Source organism: Harpia harpyja, chromosome 11, assembly GCF_026419915.1.
Source record: "Harpia harpyja isolate bHarHar1 chromosome 11, bHarHar1 primary haplotype, whole genome shotgun sequence".
In the NCBI taxonomy this organism is placed as follows: Eukaryota; Metazoa; Chordata; class Aves; order Accipitriformes; family Accipitridae; genus Harpia; species Harpia harpyja.
The window spans coordinates 1,894,961-1,910,069 of record NC_068950.1 but is presented as its reverse complement, the minus strand read 5'-3'; the positions used below and the strand labels follow the sequence as shown (position 1 = coordinate 1,910,069).

The following is a 15,109-nucleotide window of genomic DNA, read 5'->3' as shown; positions in this document are numbered from 1 at the left end:
CTCCCAAATCCACTTTTTTTCCCCCTCCCCCCCCATCACAGCATCCAACACCTCTCTCTTTAAGGCCATCAACTTCCAGCACCCCAAATCTTCACTCAGCTCCCTGCCGCACACACCACCCTGCCCACAAGACACGCAACCCCAGGGCCAGCACAAAAAGACATCAGCACCCGCCCCCAGCGCAGGGTCCCTGCCCCAGCCAGGCAGAGGGACCCCCGTGGTCTCCCCCTTTGCACAGCCCCTTTCCAGCCATCGCAGCAAAACTGCAGGCAGCATATCCGACGTTACACACACACGATGCTGGCCGACGAGTTACCCAGCTAAATGTTGAAGCCTGGGCAAGCCGGTACTATAAAATTCAGTTTACCCACACACGTGCTGACTAGGTACCGCCGTTACCCCAACTTGGCACCGTCACTGCCCCAACGTTCCTATGACCGAGCGGAAAGAGGCCTGGGATATCAGTTCCCTTCATTTCCTCCTTCCTGCAAATCCCGCTTGAAAGCCAAGGAACTAAAGCACTGAGATGCACCCCTCTGAAACCCTGCTAGGCGATGACAAGTGAGAAGGTGACAGATCCTACCCCAGCTTGGGACAGTTTCCATCAGCCCAAGTCACATTTTGCTTTCTGTTTACCAAGGAACTTTCCCTGGGGCTCTCACAACGAGCCTGGAGTTGAATCAATATGACACACCAAACAAAGAAAAAAAAAAAAAACAAAAAAACCCAAACCAAACAACAATTAACCACCCTCTGATGCCTGGAATTAATGCCCTGAATCCCCCACCTCCACTGCCTGTTGTTCCCAGCTGGGAGCGAGCTCCACGTCCCAGGGAGGACCCAGGAGCTGTGGGTCCCGGCCCTGTGAGAGAAGAGCTGCAAGGCTCAGGGCCGGTGCTGCCTGGAAAACCAACATGGGGAGCAGAAACTATTTGTTCTTTACTTGAGCAAGCAGACATTGCTGGGTGAGAGTCTAGAGATCCCTCAGCAAGGGACCCTGCAGGTCTGGGACTGGCTTTTTAAGCAATTGTAAGACTTACATAGGCTTTTTAAGCAATTTAAATTGCCTGGCCCTCATCCGGCAGGACAAGAGGCTGGAATAATGCTCCAGGGCTGGGTTTCCAGGCAGACCTGCACATGGGAACTGTGCTGTGCCTCCAGCTATCTGTGGGCAGCTCCGTATTAGTGATCCCTCCTGAGGAGGAAGGCTCAGAGGTGCACTGCATCACCTCTCCAGTCCCTGCTTGGCAGCTAGAGAAGAGCTGGCTTTGGGCTCCCCTCGCCTGGGACAGCGATGCCAATGGAAGAGAGGATGTTTCCCTCCCCGGTTTGATGCTGGGTCCGAGGACCCTTCAAGGGCCTCCGAGGAAGGGTCGGTGAGAGGGTCCAACGGTAAAGACAGGGGAAATCACAAAGGGACTGACAGTAGCCGAGGGATGGAGTGACAGAAGAAACACCAGGGGACCTAAAGCCAGCTCCAAATCCTACCTGGACCAGCAAAGCCACCAGCCTCTCAACTGAACCAGCACGGACTGGCTGCAGAAAGCACATCAGCATCAGGTGAAGCCTGGTCACAGGCAAGCCCCAGGAGGGGCCTGATCTTGTCAGTGGCATCTCTTCCCCAGCTCCAGGCAGGGGATGAAGGGGTATCAGGGATGAAGTTCTCCTTGTGCCTTTCATTTGCTGGGTTTGAGCGTAGGGTCCTGGGTCAGTCCCCAGATCCAGCCAGGCTGCCCAGGCTTGCAGCAGCCACGCTTCCCTTATAACCGCTTGTCTTTTACAAGTCCATTCTTCAGGTGCATCCTGTGAAAGAGAGCACAGCAGACAGTGAGCCTTGGTCTCCACACTGACTCTCCCTCCCTTACTTTCACAGATCACTACTGCGGTCAGACCTGTCTTGACAGGCTCGCGCAGACAATTTGTCCCCAGTCAGCCAGACCTGCTCTGTGGGATCCAGCACCTTGCCAGGCTTTGTGTTCACCACATGAAGTGCAGAAGCTGCTCAGAAAGAACAGCCTCAAGCAAAGAGCCAGTCCTACAGAGTGAGCAGGGGAAGGGGTGGTGAGGATTCACGGGACAGAAAGATGGAGGGACACACCACAATGCCTAGGCATGGAGATATAAAGTCCTTCCTGATACCTGCAGCAATGCTTTATATTCTGTGTCAAGGCATCCTGCTCTTCCATCTTCCAGCCCAGTGGTGAACCCTTTGACAGTGGCTCCAGTGCCCTGGGAGCTCTGCCAGCACCCTCTCCCCTAGTCCACAGATGCTGTACATGTTTCATCCCCCCCTGCCCACATACCCTTCTTTCAGAGCATTGGGCAGCTGCAGTCCAGCCTCTTTCTTCTTGGCCGTTGTGGTTTTCTTGCTGTCCTCCACGTCGTACTCACGCACATCATTCACCTCTTGCATCTGCCCCATCAGCACCTTGGCCACAAACAGGACGATGTACTGTGGGGCGAGAGACGCCATCAGCCACAAGCTCCAAGGCTTAGAGCCGTTCCACCTAACCTACTCACCCCCATTTGCTAAGTGGGACCTTTCTCTGCTGTCCTCGACCCCAAGAAAGGCAGGGCAGATCTCTCCGGGATGACCAAAGCCCTGGGATGTGGTCGATGACCTGCAGCAGCGGGAGGCAGCGCTCCTGCAACTACTCATAACTGACTTCATCCCCATGGGATGATAAACTCAGATGCTACCCTGCCCTGCCCAGGGTTGAGCCTGCTGACGGGAGCCCTCCACGTCCACCCTTTTCACCCCCTTCCCAAAGCTTCAGGGGATGCCAGAGCATTTACACCCACATCAAGTTCCAGCCTGCCCCAATTGGTGTTATCGCTCCCTCTCCATGGACCCCTGGGGTGCGAGACAGTCTGAATTCCAGTGCAGAGCAGCCCCCCCGCCCCGGGCACTGACAGGGGTTTCTCTCCTCCCCTCCAAGCCATCCCCCAAGTCCTCCGAATCCTCCTCCATCCCTGCAGTCCCCCCCAGCTGCCCCAAAGACAAGCAGGGAGCCGGCGCCATGCAGGAGCAGCAGAGGAGGGAGAAGCTAGCGTAGGGGTTGCTGAGCTCCCCCTACTCACCAGAAACCAGTAGATGTTCATCAGAGTGAGGACAAGGAGCAGAGCATTGAAGAAGAAGTAGAAGGGGATATTAGGGACCGACTGGAGGCTGGAGTAGCAAGTGGCGTAGAGCACCTTGAGGGGAAACCAGTAGAGACGGAACCAGAACCTGCCAGGGCAGAGGGAGCAGGGTGGGTTTAACGGCCCACAGGGATCCCAGGAGAGACATGACACCCAGCACAGCTTCGCCCAGCACAACCTCCTGCCTGCAGGCAGCCCTCACCAGCTCCCCTTGCACCCAGCAGTCCCTGCTCTTGGCATCTGGCTTGGGTTTGCAGGTCTGGCTCTAGACAGGACTTCACACAGACCCTGTGAAAGGGCAGCTATTGAAGGGAGAATACGATTTCCATGGGCAGAAAAGGCTTGGCACCAGCAGCAGGGCAGAGAAAGGGCCTTCTCAGGGTGGAGAAGCAGGTCTACACTGCAGATTATCTCAACTGGATGGGAGACAGGAGGGAAATATAACTGGAAGGTTTTCTTAGTCCCGTGCACCCCTAGTTTACCACTAAAAACCCTTCCCTCAGATTGAGAGCTCTTGTTGCCACTGCTACTTTTCAGAGCAGCCTGCGGAGAGGGTGGAAGGAAAGAAAGGGACAAATGAGGAGTGACAACCTGCAAGTTACCCATCTCTATTCTTCGTCTTTGTTTTCCTCCAGCCTTGCCCCGAGAGGAACAGCAAAGCTGGAATCTGGGACAGCCCTAAGTCCTGTTTCCTTCTTGCAAAAGTGCTTCTTACTGCTAATACCAAGCGAGTGGGAAAATGGAAACAGCTCCTCCTCCCCTGGGGTCATTTGTCATGCTGCAAGCGAGATTTCACAGGCACTTCTGTGGTGACAGACGGCAAAGTGACTACAGAAGGATTCCAAGCCCAGCATGGGGTCAGGCTCTGCGGGAACCTCTTCCCAAACAGTTTTTGAAAGGGCTGGTTCCCATGCACACAAACCCAGCCGGCTGTACCCCGAGGCACCAGGGGGATTGCAAAAGCTGGCAAGGACGGTTGGAAGTGGGATCAGGCAAACTCACCAGCTGACACTGAAGGTGAGGCAGCCGATGTTGGAGATGATGTCGTTGAGGCGATGATAGACTCCCCCCCGGTGCTTGAAGTAGACGTTGAGCTTGGTGAATTCCAGCTGCACGTCATTGACGTCGTGCAGGAAGAGCACGAGGATGCCCACGTTGTGGTACCTGTAGGACAAAGGGGAGCAGGGAGGGAGACGTGTGGGGCAGCAGGTTGATGTTAGTACCCAACACTCATGGTCTGTCACACCGGGAGCAGACAGACTCCCTGAATAATCCAGACAACCAGACCTGGTAGCAGGGTGGGTCTGGCACTGGGCAATGGCTCATGAGCACTGGGATTGCTGCAATAGCACGGAGGCAGGGTTAGGGAGGCAGGGGAGAATCCACACCAACCCAGCAAGAGTCCTCCTGCTACATGCCCGTGAGATGCACGTGAGCACAAAAAGGTTGCGGCTTTCGCTGCGTAGCTGCCCAAGGCTGGCCCGGGACGCATTGCAGAGGGACAGTGTCAGAGCCAGGGACCTCACCTGAAAGCGTAGGAGAAGGCTATGAGGGTCAGCGTGACCACGTGGTGGAGAAGCATGACAACGGAGTCCTTGCGCCATGTGTCCATGTAGGCGGTGGCATAGATGGAGTGTCCGTAGAAGCTGCACTGCAACAGGTAGGCGATGGCGATGTCCGTGGGCACATCCATGCCCTTCTTCCAGTCTGGGGTGGGAAAAAAGACACCCGGGTGAACCCAGAGCAACGAGTGCAGAGCTTCCATCAACAGCAGAGAGACAGGAATGCAAACAGTGGGAAGCAAGCAGCAGCCAGAGCTGCCCCAAGCAGCCCCAGCACTTTGCTGTGCTCAGGTGCTCCAGCTCCCTTTCAGGAGGTCATCACAGATGCAAAGGAGGCAAAGGCTGGAAGGGAACCCAGGTATCCTGGCTCCCAAACTCTGCCTTTGGCATTAGACCCAGTCTCTCTCCTAGACCTAAGGGAGAAACCTTGATTTACTTCTCTCCTACTTGAACTACTCAATCCCATTCCCCTCCAAAGCTGACACAACCCAGCCCCTGCTCTCTGCAATAGCCACTAGGTGACTCTCTCTGTAGCAAAATGAACGGAGACAGCCTATTGTGCCCTTTCTGTACCCACAGCATCACAGAAAAGGCAATTTAGGGGTTCAGTCTTCTCTTTCGCTCACCCCAACTCCCGTTCCCTTGTTCAACCCAGGCATCCTGCAAATCTGGACATCCTAATCCATACCCACTTCTCCCTGGTTCTTACTGTACCGTAAAAGACGGACGGTGGGTCGTAGAAGAAGGGGTAGTCGGTGAAGAAGAGCAGGTAGATGCCGTATGACCAGGATAACGTGTAGAAAAGCAGCTTCCAGGCACTCTCAGGCATCTTGGCAGCATCTTTCGGCTGCAAGTTGCACCAGTCCCCGAAGGGCTGCAAGGAGAGGGGAGAAATATCATCACACAGGGCAAAAAAAGAGGCCCTGGGGAGCCCAGGGCAGAGTTCATCAAATCTCCAAGAGAACCGAGCACTGCATGATGTGTGCACTACCACTACCAGACGGGGCAAAACCAGGGTCACAAACCCCATTTTTCTGGCCGCCTTTACAGCACAAATAAGGAGGTCAAAGAGGCTCTAGGGAGAGACTGAAGCAGGGAAAAACATGAGGCTAGAGATCCTTCCACTCAGCTTTGGCCACACTGGAAAGCTGTGAAAGCAGAGCCTCGTGGAGAAGGCAGAAGCCTACGGCATGCGTCCCACAGTCTAGGCACCACTCCATCACCCTCCCTCCAGGAGCAGGGCTGACCACAGCTGGCTTTTGCAGAACAGAGTCAATAACTAATAAAATAAAAATCAAGTCCTATCTGCACTAGGAAACCCAGAAGAGGAAGCTGTAACAATACTATCCTGTGCATACGGACCTTGCAGCACTGCCAACTCCCAGAAAAGAGCCTTTCAGCTGAGGAAGCAAAGGCTTTGCAGAGTCCTAAACACGCAGCCACTGCTGCTCCCCAACCAGCATGGCACAAGACTCCCCTGCACGGGGAACCAGTGTTGGAGGGGGCCAGATTTGCAGGTAATGAGTCAGTAAAGGCTGGGGCACCGGGTCCTCTTGCTCTCTCACACCTTCCCATGCTCACCCACATTCCCAGCAGCTTTTTCAGCTGACCAGCACTGAAACGCTGCTGGTTTTTTCCCCCACTGTGGTTTGCAGCAGCCCTCCCACCCGTCGGGACTCAGAAACAGGAGGCAAAGCCTCCCCAAATATGGCCAAAGCGAGGGAAGGGAGGACGAGCAGTTCTGCAGACTGCTCACGCTCATCAGAACGAAACTTTCTCACCCCAAGTTCCCCACGCTCCCGAGGATGACGAGTACTGCCCAGCTCTCCCAACACTTGTGCTCTGCGACAGTGAGAGAGCTGGGCCACCGAAGGCAGGGACAACTTGGAAATCATAGGAAAAGCAAAGCCCCAGCATTAAACAGCCTCAGCTCCCCAGGAGTAGAATGGAGCAGCTGACCCTTCGTCTCAGACGGCATGGTGGAGAGCGAGCGATGCTGCGCGCTGAGCGTGCCCTTAGCTCAGCCGGGGCTCCGGGCATGGATGTTTTCCCTCCGTGGCAGCTGAGCAACGCCAGGCACCATTTCTGCTTCTCATCACAAGAGTGACAGAGCCGTATCAGCCCAGCCGACCTCTGCAGCCCCCAGCTGTGGCTGCAGGGAGCAGTCAATGCAGGGGAGTGTTGCTCAAGGTCCAGAGGGAATCATTGCTGCCTAAAACACAGATAACACCCAAAGCCCCCCCCCACCCCCAGCTGACAGCTCCCCAGGGAGAGACCAGATAAACTCGAGATGAAAACAAAATGCCTGCAAAGTAACCGTACCCTGCCCCAGGTCAGCACTTTCTGCAGCCGGTGCTCGGCTCCCCAATGCTCAAAGGCTATATTAAGGCCCCAGCTGTCCCCAGGCGGTGGCTGGTCTGGCTTTTAGCCCCTCTCTGCATCAGATTTTCAAAGGACTCCGCTCCAAGCATTGTTCCAGCCCAAAAGTGCTTTGTTCTAAGGTCCGAATTTCCCAGCGCTGGTCAGACCTGGAAGCACCAGCCCCACAAAGGTCTGCCAAGTTGTCCGTATCCCCTCCAGCTAGAGAGGCAGAGCTCCGGCCTCCCGCTTCGCATCTCGCATTCAGAGCGTGGCCGTCCTCATTGAGACCAGGAACACGCTGCTGCCAAGGCTTCTTCCAACAGGAGCCACGGTAGGAAAAAGAGGAGGAAGCTTGAAGGGTGAATAAATAATGCAGAGACAAAGTCCTGAGCCCAGAAAGCATGAATTATTTGTGTCTCCATAGAGTGGAGCACAGAAGCAGCTCAGTTATGGGGACAGCTCACCATGCTACCACGACAGCAAGCTGGGGCTGAATTTAGGATGCTGAGCTCAGCCTCAAATCCCTGTCGCAGCCTTGCTGCCGATCGCCAGCCAAATCATTTTGCTTCTTCCCTGAGCCTTGGTTCCCTACCTGCAAAGGGGAAAGGACACCGCGTTTTTACCCCAGGCAGGTAGAGCTGATGACAAGGACCATCACCCGAGGGGCAGGCACGTACTACTGAGATGACCTGCATTTTGTGGACACTCGGACCCTTGGCAGAGATGGCAGCGGCCCAGCAAATTGCCACCGTGAGCCTGCAGTCACGGCCTGATGAACAGTCCACTGCAGACACGGCAGAAGCTCCCAGTCTGGAGCAAAAGCAAAATCCAGGGAAGGGCTACCCCACTCCAGCTTGTGGGGGCTAATGCTCAGGGAGGTTTTAGCCCTCACTGCGTATCTGGTTAATGACAAGTCCTGGAGAGAGCCCTCCTTCTCCCTTAAATAGCCACGGGGCATCTCAGACTGTACCCTGAGCGCTACAGAAATGGGAGCTTGCTCTGGAGCAGACACAGGGAAGGATTGGAAGAGAACCAGCATCACGCAGGGGGCTGGGGGTTGACAAATTAACATCCCTGGGGGGGGTCCCACCAAAACCTGGCCCGCTTGCACGGGGAAGCGCAAGCCCAGGAGATGCACAGACCAGCCCGCACCACGCAGGAGGTGCATCTGCCCCTCTCCCTGGGGGGGGGAGATGCCCAAGGTGGGGGGATGTCCTCCCATCACCCGGCTGCCGTTCCCACGGCAACGGTGCAGAGATGCTTGTTGCTACGGGTGACGGGTGCTGCGGTGGGAACAGCAGATCTGGCTCCGGCTGAAAGAGCCCAAGGCTCTTGGCAAGTGATGTAATGGGGCTTCGCTTAAAGGGCAACTGGCTCTTCCTCCCTCCTCCTCTTCCTCCTCCTCGTTACCCCCACGCAAACCTTCACAGGCATCTTCTGATTCACTTGTAAAATTAACCGGGGACTGTTCCCCCGCAGCACCCGCTCGGCACGACCTGGGGGGCCGGGGAGGGGGATGGAAGGAGCAAAGCCGTGGGTGAGAGCGCGCTGCGAGAGCGGTTTGGAGCTGGAAAGAGAAACCGAATGGAAACCGTCACTGCCCACAGCTCTGCTGAAGTGTCAAAAAAATACAGCAAAAAGCAAACACATGCTCTCTCCCTTTTTACAGCCTCCGGCACTAGAGGAAAGCAGCCAGTTCCCTTAAATCTACAACCGGCTAAAGCAGCAGGACACGAGTCCTTCCAGCAGCCCGGCAGGCTTGCAGTGATGGGTTATGAATCGAGGCTTGTTACAGAGGAATTGTATCCCCCCGACCGCCCCCATCGCCTCTGCCACCTCCCCAGCCTAGAGACAAGGGCCCGGCCAAATCCCAGCCATGCCGCGTCTGGCTTCTGGGCACAAGAAGTTCCCCAGAGGGACACAAAGGAATGGCTGGCACGAAGCATCCTCAGCCCAGGGAACTGGCAGCTTTACATCAGCTTTTACTCAATGCAGATGATAATGATGAGCAAGCAGAGCTCCAATTCAAAACCTGGCCACGACCGACAGCTACTGCCCCTTCCGCGGCAGTGGCACAGCTCCCCGCAGCATGGTGCGTGCCTCCTCAGGGCTGTGACGGTGCCTTTCCACCCCAAGGGACTACGTCCCCTCCGTACCCAGCCTGGACGCTGCTCCCGGACCCGCTGCCACCCCCTGCCACATCAGGGATGGAGCACAGAGCCTGCAGAAGGGAAGAGCCGGTAAAATGTCACTGTTCTCTAAACCCAAAGAAATGAGTCTCCTGGAGCCTGTGGACCAAAGGGCAGTGGCTGTCACCCCGCTAAGAAAGGGGAATGAACTGAGCACAGCATGAAGAGCTCCAGCTCTCATTGCTCCGTCCCTACACCAGGCAGCGAGCTGCTCGGTGCCTCAGTTTCCCTGCCTGCACAGCAGCTAAGACACTGGGAAGCTTCATGAGGCCCCGAACAACGCTTTCCAGATAAACATGTAGAAAAAAAGGCACTATGACAATAGCAACAAACCAACAGACATTATTTCTTCCTCAGTTCCTCTACAAGCAGTAAAATTTGCCCCTAAGAGAGAAAAGCAATAGAAGACACTCTTTGAAGACAAGACACAGCTGCCCACAGGGTGCTGCGGGGGCTGAATAACCTCCTCATGCCTGACTGCTGACACAGCAGCACAGGGAGAGCAGCCCCCGCTCCGAGACGCAACAGCGCAGCTTCATTCCTGGGGTGAAGAAAAGACCCATTGTTGTGGCTTTCTCCCCTTGAGTTTCCAGGGTTTTTGCTTCAAACAGCGGGCAGAGCCAAGGAAACGGCGGTGCAGCAGAGCCTTCTCCCACCCCTGGGCTCAGTCGGTGTCCTCTGCTCTCAGCAGAGATTGTGTTGGGTGGCCGGTTTTTGGGACAGTGATAATTCCCCCCCCCCCCCCCGCTTCAAGTCACACGCCCAGTGCTGGGGCTCGGAAAAACAAGTCTTGACAATACTGTAGGGTGGAGAACAGTTGCAAAAACCACTGAAAGGGATAATAGGGACCCTTGCTTTCCAGCTTCCACATCCTTCCTGGTGCTATACTGTATCACTCACCTCGAAACGCTGCTTTCCAGAGCACTTTTTTCAATTTACACAACACTTTTCCTTGCAGAGGACACTGCGATGTCCTACAAATTTTGACACCACTAAGAGAGCAAGCTGACTAGCGTCTGGGCCAAAAATGGAAAACATTTACCCACTGCAGAGAAAAGTCAGACAGCCATTAAGGACAGAGGCGATACCTGACGAACATCACCAGATTCAGAGGCAGCTTTCATACAGAATGGATTTTGCTCACTGACAGACTTACACTTAGCTGACTTTGGGGACTTTAACTCCCAGCAGCAAAGAAGGCTCAGGGTAGTTTAGGGCCGCAAGTGTCTGCCTAGGCTTGCCACAGCTATTCTGGATCATCTTTGTGCATGAATCCAGGTGTGCTCTTAGTTTTATCTGTTCAAGTTCACTGCACTGCTCAAGACCTGCTTGGGAAAGGAGACTGCTAGCACAGGCTTGCTGAGCTCCAGGCGTTTCACCAAGCCTTTCCCAAGTGGAGCTGCCTGGTCCTATTCCAACGGCGCTTGGCCTCGGCACTGCTGGGCTCAGCTGCCCTCCAGGATGTTTCACTAATGCAGAGATGCTCAGGTTGCTGCTTTTTAATCAAACTCCACAGAGCCTGGCTGCAGCCGCTCTCCACGCAGGGGACACACCAAGGACGGTGGCTTTCAGAGACCAGTGGAGCTCAGACACTAACCGTGGCAGGAGGACAGGGGCACACGCACCAAGGAGGCTTCCAGGGATAGGAACACTTGCCTAGAACCAGCTTGGTCTTCATTTCTGAAGGTGGTCTGCAGCTCCAGCAAGCTCGTACAATCAGACATGGGCTGGGTATCATTCACGTTTGTGCACTCAGAAGTCAAGGGGACAAAGAGCAGAAGCTCTCAGGGCAGACCCCAGAGAGGAAGGATACCTCCCTCTGCCCTTTGCAGAGATGCCTATGCCCCCAGTATAGCTGGCTTTGGGGGGTCTTCCCCTACCTAGCAATCCACATTTGCTCAGCTAACTGGGATCCTTCCTACACCAAAAAAACTCCTTTCTGTATTTGCACCAAATAAGGATTCTATGAAGGAGCAGGAACGGGCCAAAAATTATCTTTGCCCTAAGGATGATGGGAAAACCATGCCTATGCACAGGCACTAGCCTAGCTGTTGTAAGAGGTGGAAGTCCACACTTTCAAATCCTAACCAAACCCCTCCCATCACAGGCACAACCTTTACCACTTTTTCAACCCAACTGCGAGACCTTCTGTGACAAAGATGTTGCAGGCTAAATGCTGCTGCAGTCCTCAAAGAGAGCGAGGATCCTACCTTCTCTTCTCTCGATCCCAATGACAAAAATAGGGCCGTGCAGATAGCACAGGAAGAGGTATATGGCTTTAACACACTCATTTCTCAGAGGAGCGGTCACAGCCAGAGCTAAGCAAGGTGCACTTTACACTCCAAGCTTCAAGGCCTTGTGGTAAGCGTCGCTTCCTCTTCAGATGCAGAGAATCACAATCCAAGTGGCAAGATTTATTATTTATGAATAACATGCAGGAAGGTAGCGTTCTCCAGACACTGAGTGGATTCATTTTTTATAACTGTGAGTGTTTCAGTTCTCGCAGGGAACCTGAAGAGATTCAAAATGAGTAAGGATACTCTTTGAGTCCGCACTGGGAAGCAAAGTCCTGACCATGGGAGAAGTTTCCTCCCAGGGTTAAACAGGAGGTCTTTTTTCTCCCTGACTTTCCTCCTGAACGACCATGCTCCACTGGTGCCCGTACAGGGGCCATGCAGGACAAACTGATTTCCTAAATACTGCCAGAGGTTTTAGAGGAAAGCCACAACCTCCATCTTTCCCCATAGCAACTCCAGCAGAATAAACAGAGAAAAGCTTCAGATCCTTTTAAAATACATGTATGGACAGAGAGTTGTCTCTCCCTACTGCTACCCTTCCACCTATCTGCTGGGAGAAACCGATGCTATCACAATTTCGCTCAGCATCTCATCACTATAACACATGCAGATGTAGCCACAAGAACCGGCTCCAATCAACCCCCCTTACTCTTCTGCAATTACAAGTGTGACCCATTTCTCCGAAGGAACAATACCTCGGCACTCGTAGGAGCTGCCGAGCATCCTCCGAGGGCACTGAGCAGACTCCACAGCACTAAGAGCTTTTTTCACGCTCTGATCACCACTCGCTCTGTAAAGGTGAGCCTTACACAATGAGAAACTAGAGCACAAAGGAAATTACCTCCAATTTTTTATGACAGACCTAAGGCTACCTCTGTTCGACCCACTCCCAGCGTCACCAGGTGCTGTACGTTGCCCATCGGTAGCCACAGGCAGACAGCAGTGCAGCTAACAAGGAGAAATTCAGTCCTACACAAAAAGCCAGCATGTTACCTTGCCTACATGCTACTTTAGCTGCTTCAAATGACTCCAGAGGACTTAGACTGGAACCTTGCACAAGGTCAAGATCCACCTCGCATTACTGGATAAGCAAAGCCAGCTCTGAGCAGTAAAGGAAGAGCCACTTTAAAGGCAGGCTCAGCAGCAGATAGGGTAGAGAGAGCACAGCAGTGACTCCCGATAGCCTAATTATGGGATGCAAGGCAGCTGTCTTCAATCTGTGAAGCAGCCTCCGAAAAGCGGTTCACCCAGGGAACAAGGCCTGTCCCACATAGCTGCAAAGAACCACACACGCTCTTGTAGCTACTCAAGGCCTCACGCCACCATACTCAGGGGTAGGTGAGAAAAGGGTTGTCTGCATCCCTGAGAGCTGAGGACTATCCCCAACCCAAAACACGGCATCTCCTTCGCTTCTGCCTTTCAAGTCCCATCAAGGCCAGGGTAATTGCAGAGCAAAGAGCACAGCATCTCTCTAGGAAAGCGGCATGGAAAAAAATCGCCTCTGCTGGGACTGAGCCATCAGAAGGAGAGGGGAGGTCTTATTTCATTACGTACACTTTTCACAGAGAGAAATTAAACAGAGCTGCTCTTCGCTCCCGGGGATGTCCTGCTCATCCTGTCCCTTACAAAGTACTGTATTAGCGAGGAGGGGACAACAAGGCCAGCAAACCCGTTCGGAGGCTGTGAGGGTTGGATGCTCTCATCCCTGCATTCCCCACGCTCGGAAGAAGGTCAGCCCAGCACTGCAGTACAGCAGTTATCCCCACGCCATCCTCTCCACCGCCGCACCGGGGAGGGAAAGCAGGGAAGGACATTTTTCATGCAAACCACGGATGACACGCAGAAATGTCGTCCTCTTCTCCCCCCACGGAAGAAATAACCCCCAAACCCTCCCGGGATGCAGCTAAGGGGACTGGGGAAAGGGGAGAGAGCTCTCCCGGTGCAGCGGGATGCTCGCTCCTCCAGGATGCGGCCCCGGGGGAAGGAGAACGGGCTTTCCCCATACAACCCGTCCCCGGGATGGAGGAGAGGAGCCCTCCCGTACAACGGGCGTCCCCGGGGGGTGTGGGGGGGTATGTGCGTGTGTGTCCCCCCAGTCCCCGGCGGTACGGACTGACCCCAAAGAGTCTGCGGGCGGCGGCGCGGCGCAGCACGGTCCATCCGAAGGCGCAGAGTCCGCAGAGCAACACCTCTCCCCAACCCAGGTAGGCGTTTTCGGTCCAGGTCTGTCGCGATAGTTCCCAACCGCAGTCTCCGCAAGCCTTTATCGCTTCCGTCAAACTCCCGTAACCCCGTTTCAGCAGTTGCCCGTAACCGGGCATAGGTTCCGGAGCCGGCATGGCGATCCCGCCGCCGGTGCTCAGCTCTGCCCGCCCATGGCCCAAGCGCTGCCCGCCGGCTCCGCGCAGGCTCCGGGGCGGGACGGGGACGGGACTCCCCTCCCCGCCGTTACCGGGCCCTAAGAGCCGCCCCCGAAACAACGGTCCGGCCCCTCAGGGGCTCCGCTGACCCCCCGCTGCCGGGCTGATGGGTGCGATCGGCGGCTGGAGAAGCCGTTCGGCCCCGCCGGAGGGGAGGGCAGCGCGCCCGGAGGGGAGCGGTGGCTCATTAAGGGCCTGTTAATCAGCGCGGAGGGGGGAGCAGCGGCTCATTAGGTGCTCGTTAATCAGCGCAGGCGCTCGCTGAATGAAATTATTTTACGTGCCGAGAAAAATAAAGACCAAAAAAACCCACCGCGACCGCTCTCTTGAAGGATGAGCCGCGACAATAGGCTGGAGTCACTCCAGTAGCAACAAGCAGAGACAAAATACTAATATTTCAGTATCAAGAGAAGACAATTGGTGATACAACAGCAGAAAACTGCCCTGCCTGCCAAGGTGCACCCTTTGGGTGGCTGTGGGGGCGGGAAGTTACCCACAACCTTGTCCAACGACCCAGAGCTCCTGCAGTTCTCCACCTTCAAAATGCCCGACTCGACATTGACTCTTAAACGTTTTTTCATTTGATTTGCAAAAAGAAACATTTCTCCAGATCTTTCTTTTTTCCATACCTCTCAGCAAAAGCCTCTAAGCAGCAGAAGATTCATCCCTTCCCCACAAAGCAGTTCAGTGGAAACCAATCAGGTGTTTCCACCCTACCATCACAGCTGAACTTTGGCACCTGCTGCAGTTAAGAAGGCTCTGGAATAATGAGATACACCTGAAGAATGCAAATACACGCTCCCAAAAGGCCACCCCTGATCAAAGACTTGACTGGATTCCTCCAGAAGGCAGGCAGCTTGCACTCGGGCTAGCTGCTGATTCAGATAACAGAAACCTTGTTATGTATATGTTTAAAATTAAAAGCCATATGTCCAGAGTCACATACAGACATTTGGCTCGCTCAGAGAAGCATGAGTTTAAGATGAAGATTCTCCTAAAATACCAACGCTTAAATTGTCTCATGGTAAGTAAGCCACAACAGGAACCTCAGACCAACGGCGCTGGAGCAGCACAGGGGTATTTGGTTTCAGCCAGGGAGGAGTAAATGGAGTTCAGTTGTGCTCTAATGCACCAAAACT

General features: G+C 54.5%; 1 protein-coding gene across 2 annotated transcripts; it reads right to left on the bottom strand.

Annotated features, from left to right (window-relative positions):
• Window positions 1-27: 27 nt before the first annotated feature.
• CERS1 (ceramide synthase 1) lies at window positions 28-14,147 on the bottom strand. 2 transcript variants are annotated; one of them, XM_052802665.1, is made up of 7 exons: window positions 13,668-14,147; window positions 5,418-5,577; window positions 4,668-4,848; window positions 4,144-4,305; window positions 3,082-3,229; window positions 2,304-2,452; window positions 28-1,803 (listed from the first exon to the last, which is right to left on the bottom strand). In XM_052802665.1, exons 1-7 carry the CDS (start codon window positions 13,887-13,889, stop codon window positions 1,761-1,763), a joined length of 1,065 nt encoding a protein of 354 aa, XP_052658625.1. In that variant the 5' UTR covers window positions 13,890-14,147; the 3' UTR covers window positions 28-1,760. The 2 variants fall into 2 exon arrangements, with proteins under 2 accessions (XP_052658625.1, XP_052658626.1); XM_052802666.1 differs by lacking the exon at window positions 13,668-14,147 and adding an exon at window positions 7,026-7,299.
• Between the last annotated feature and the right edge of the window lie 962 nt (window positions 14,148-15,109).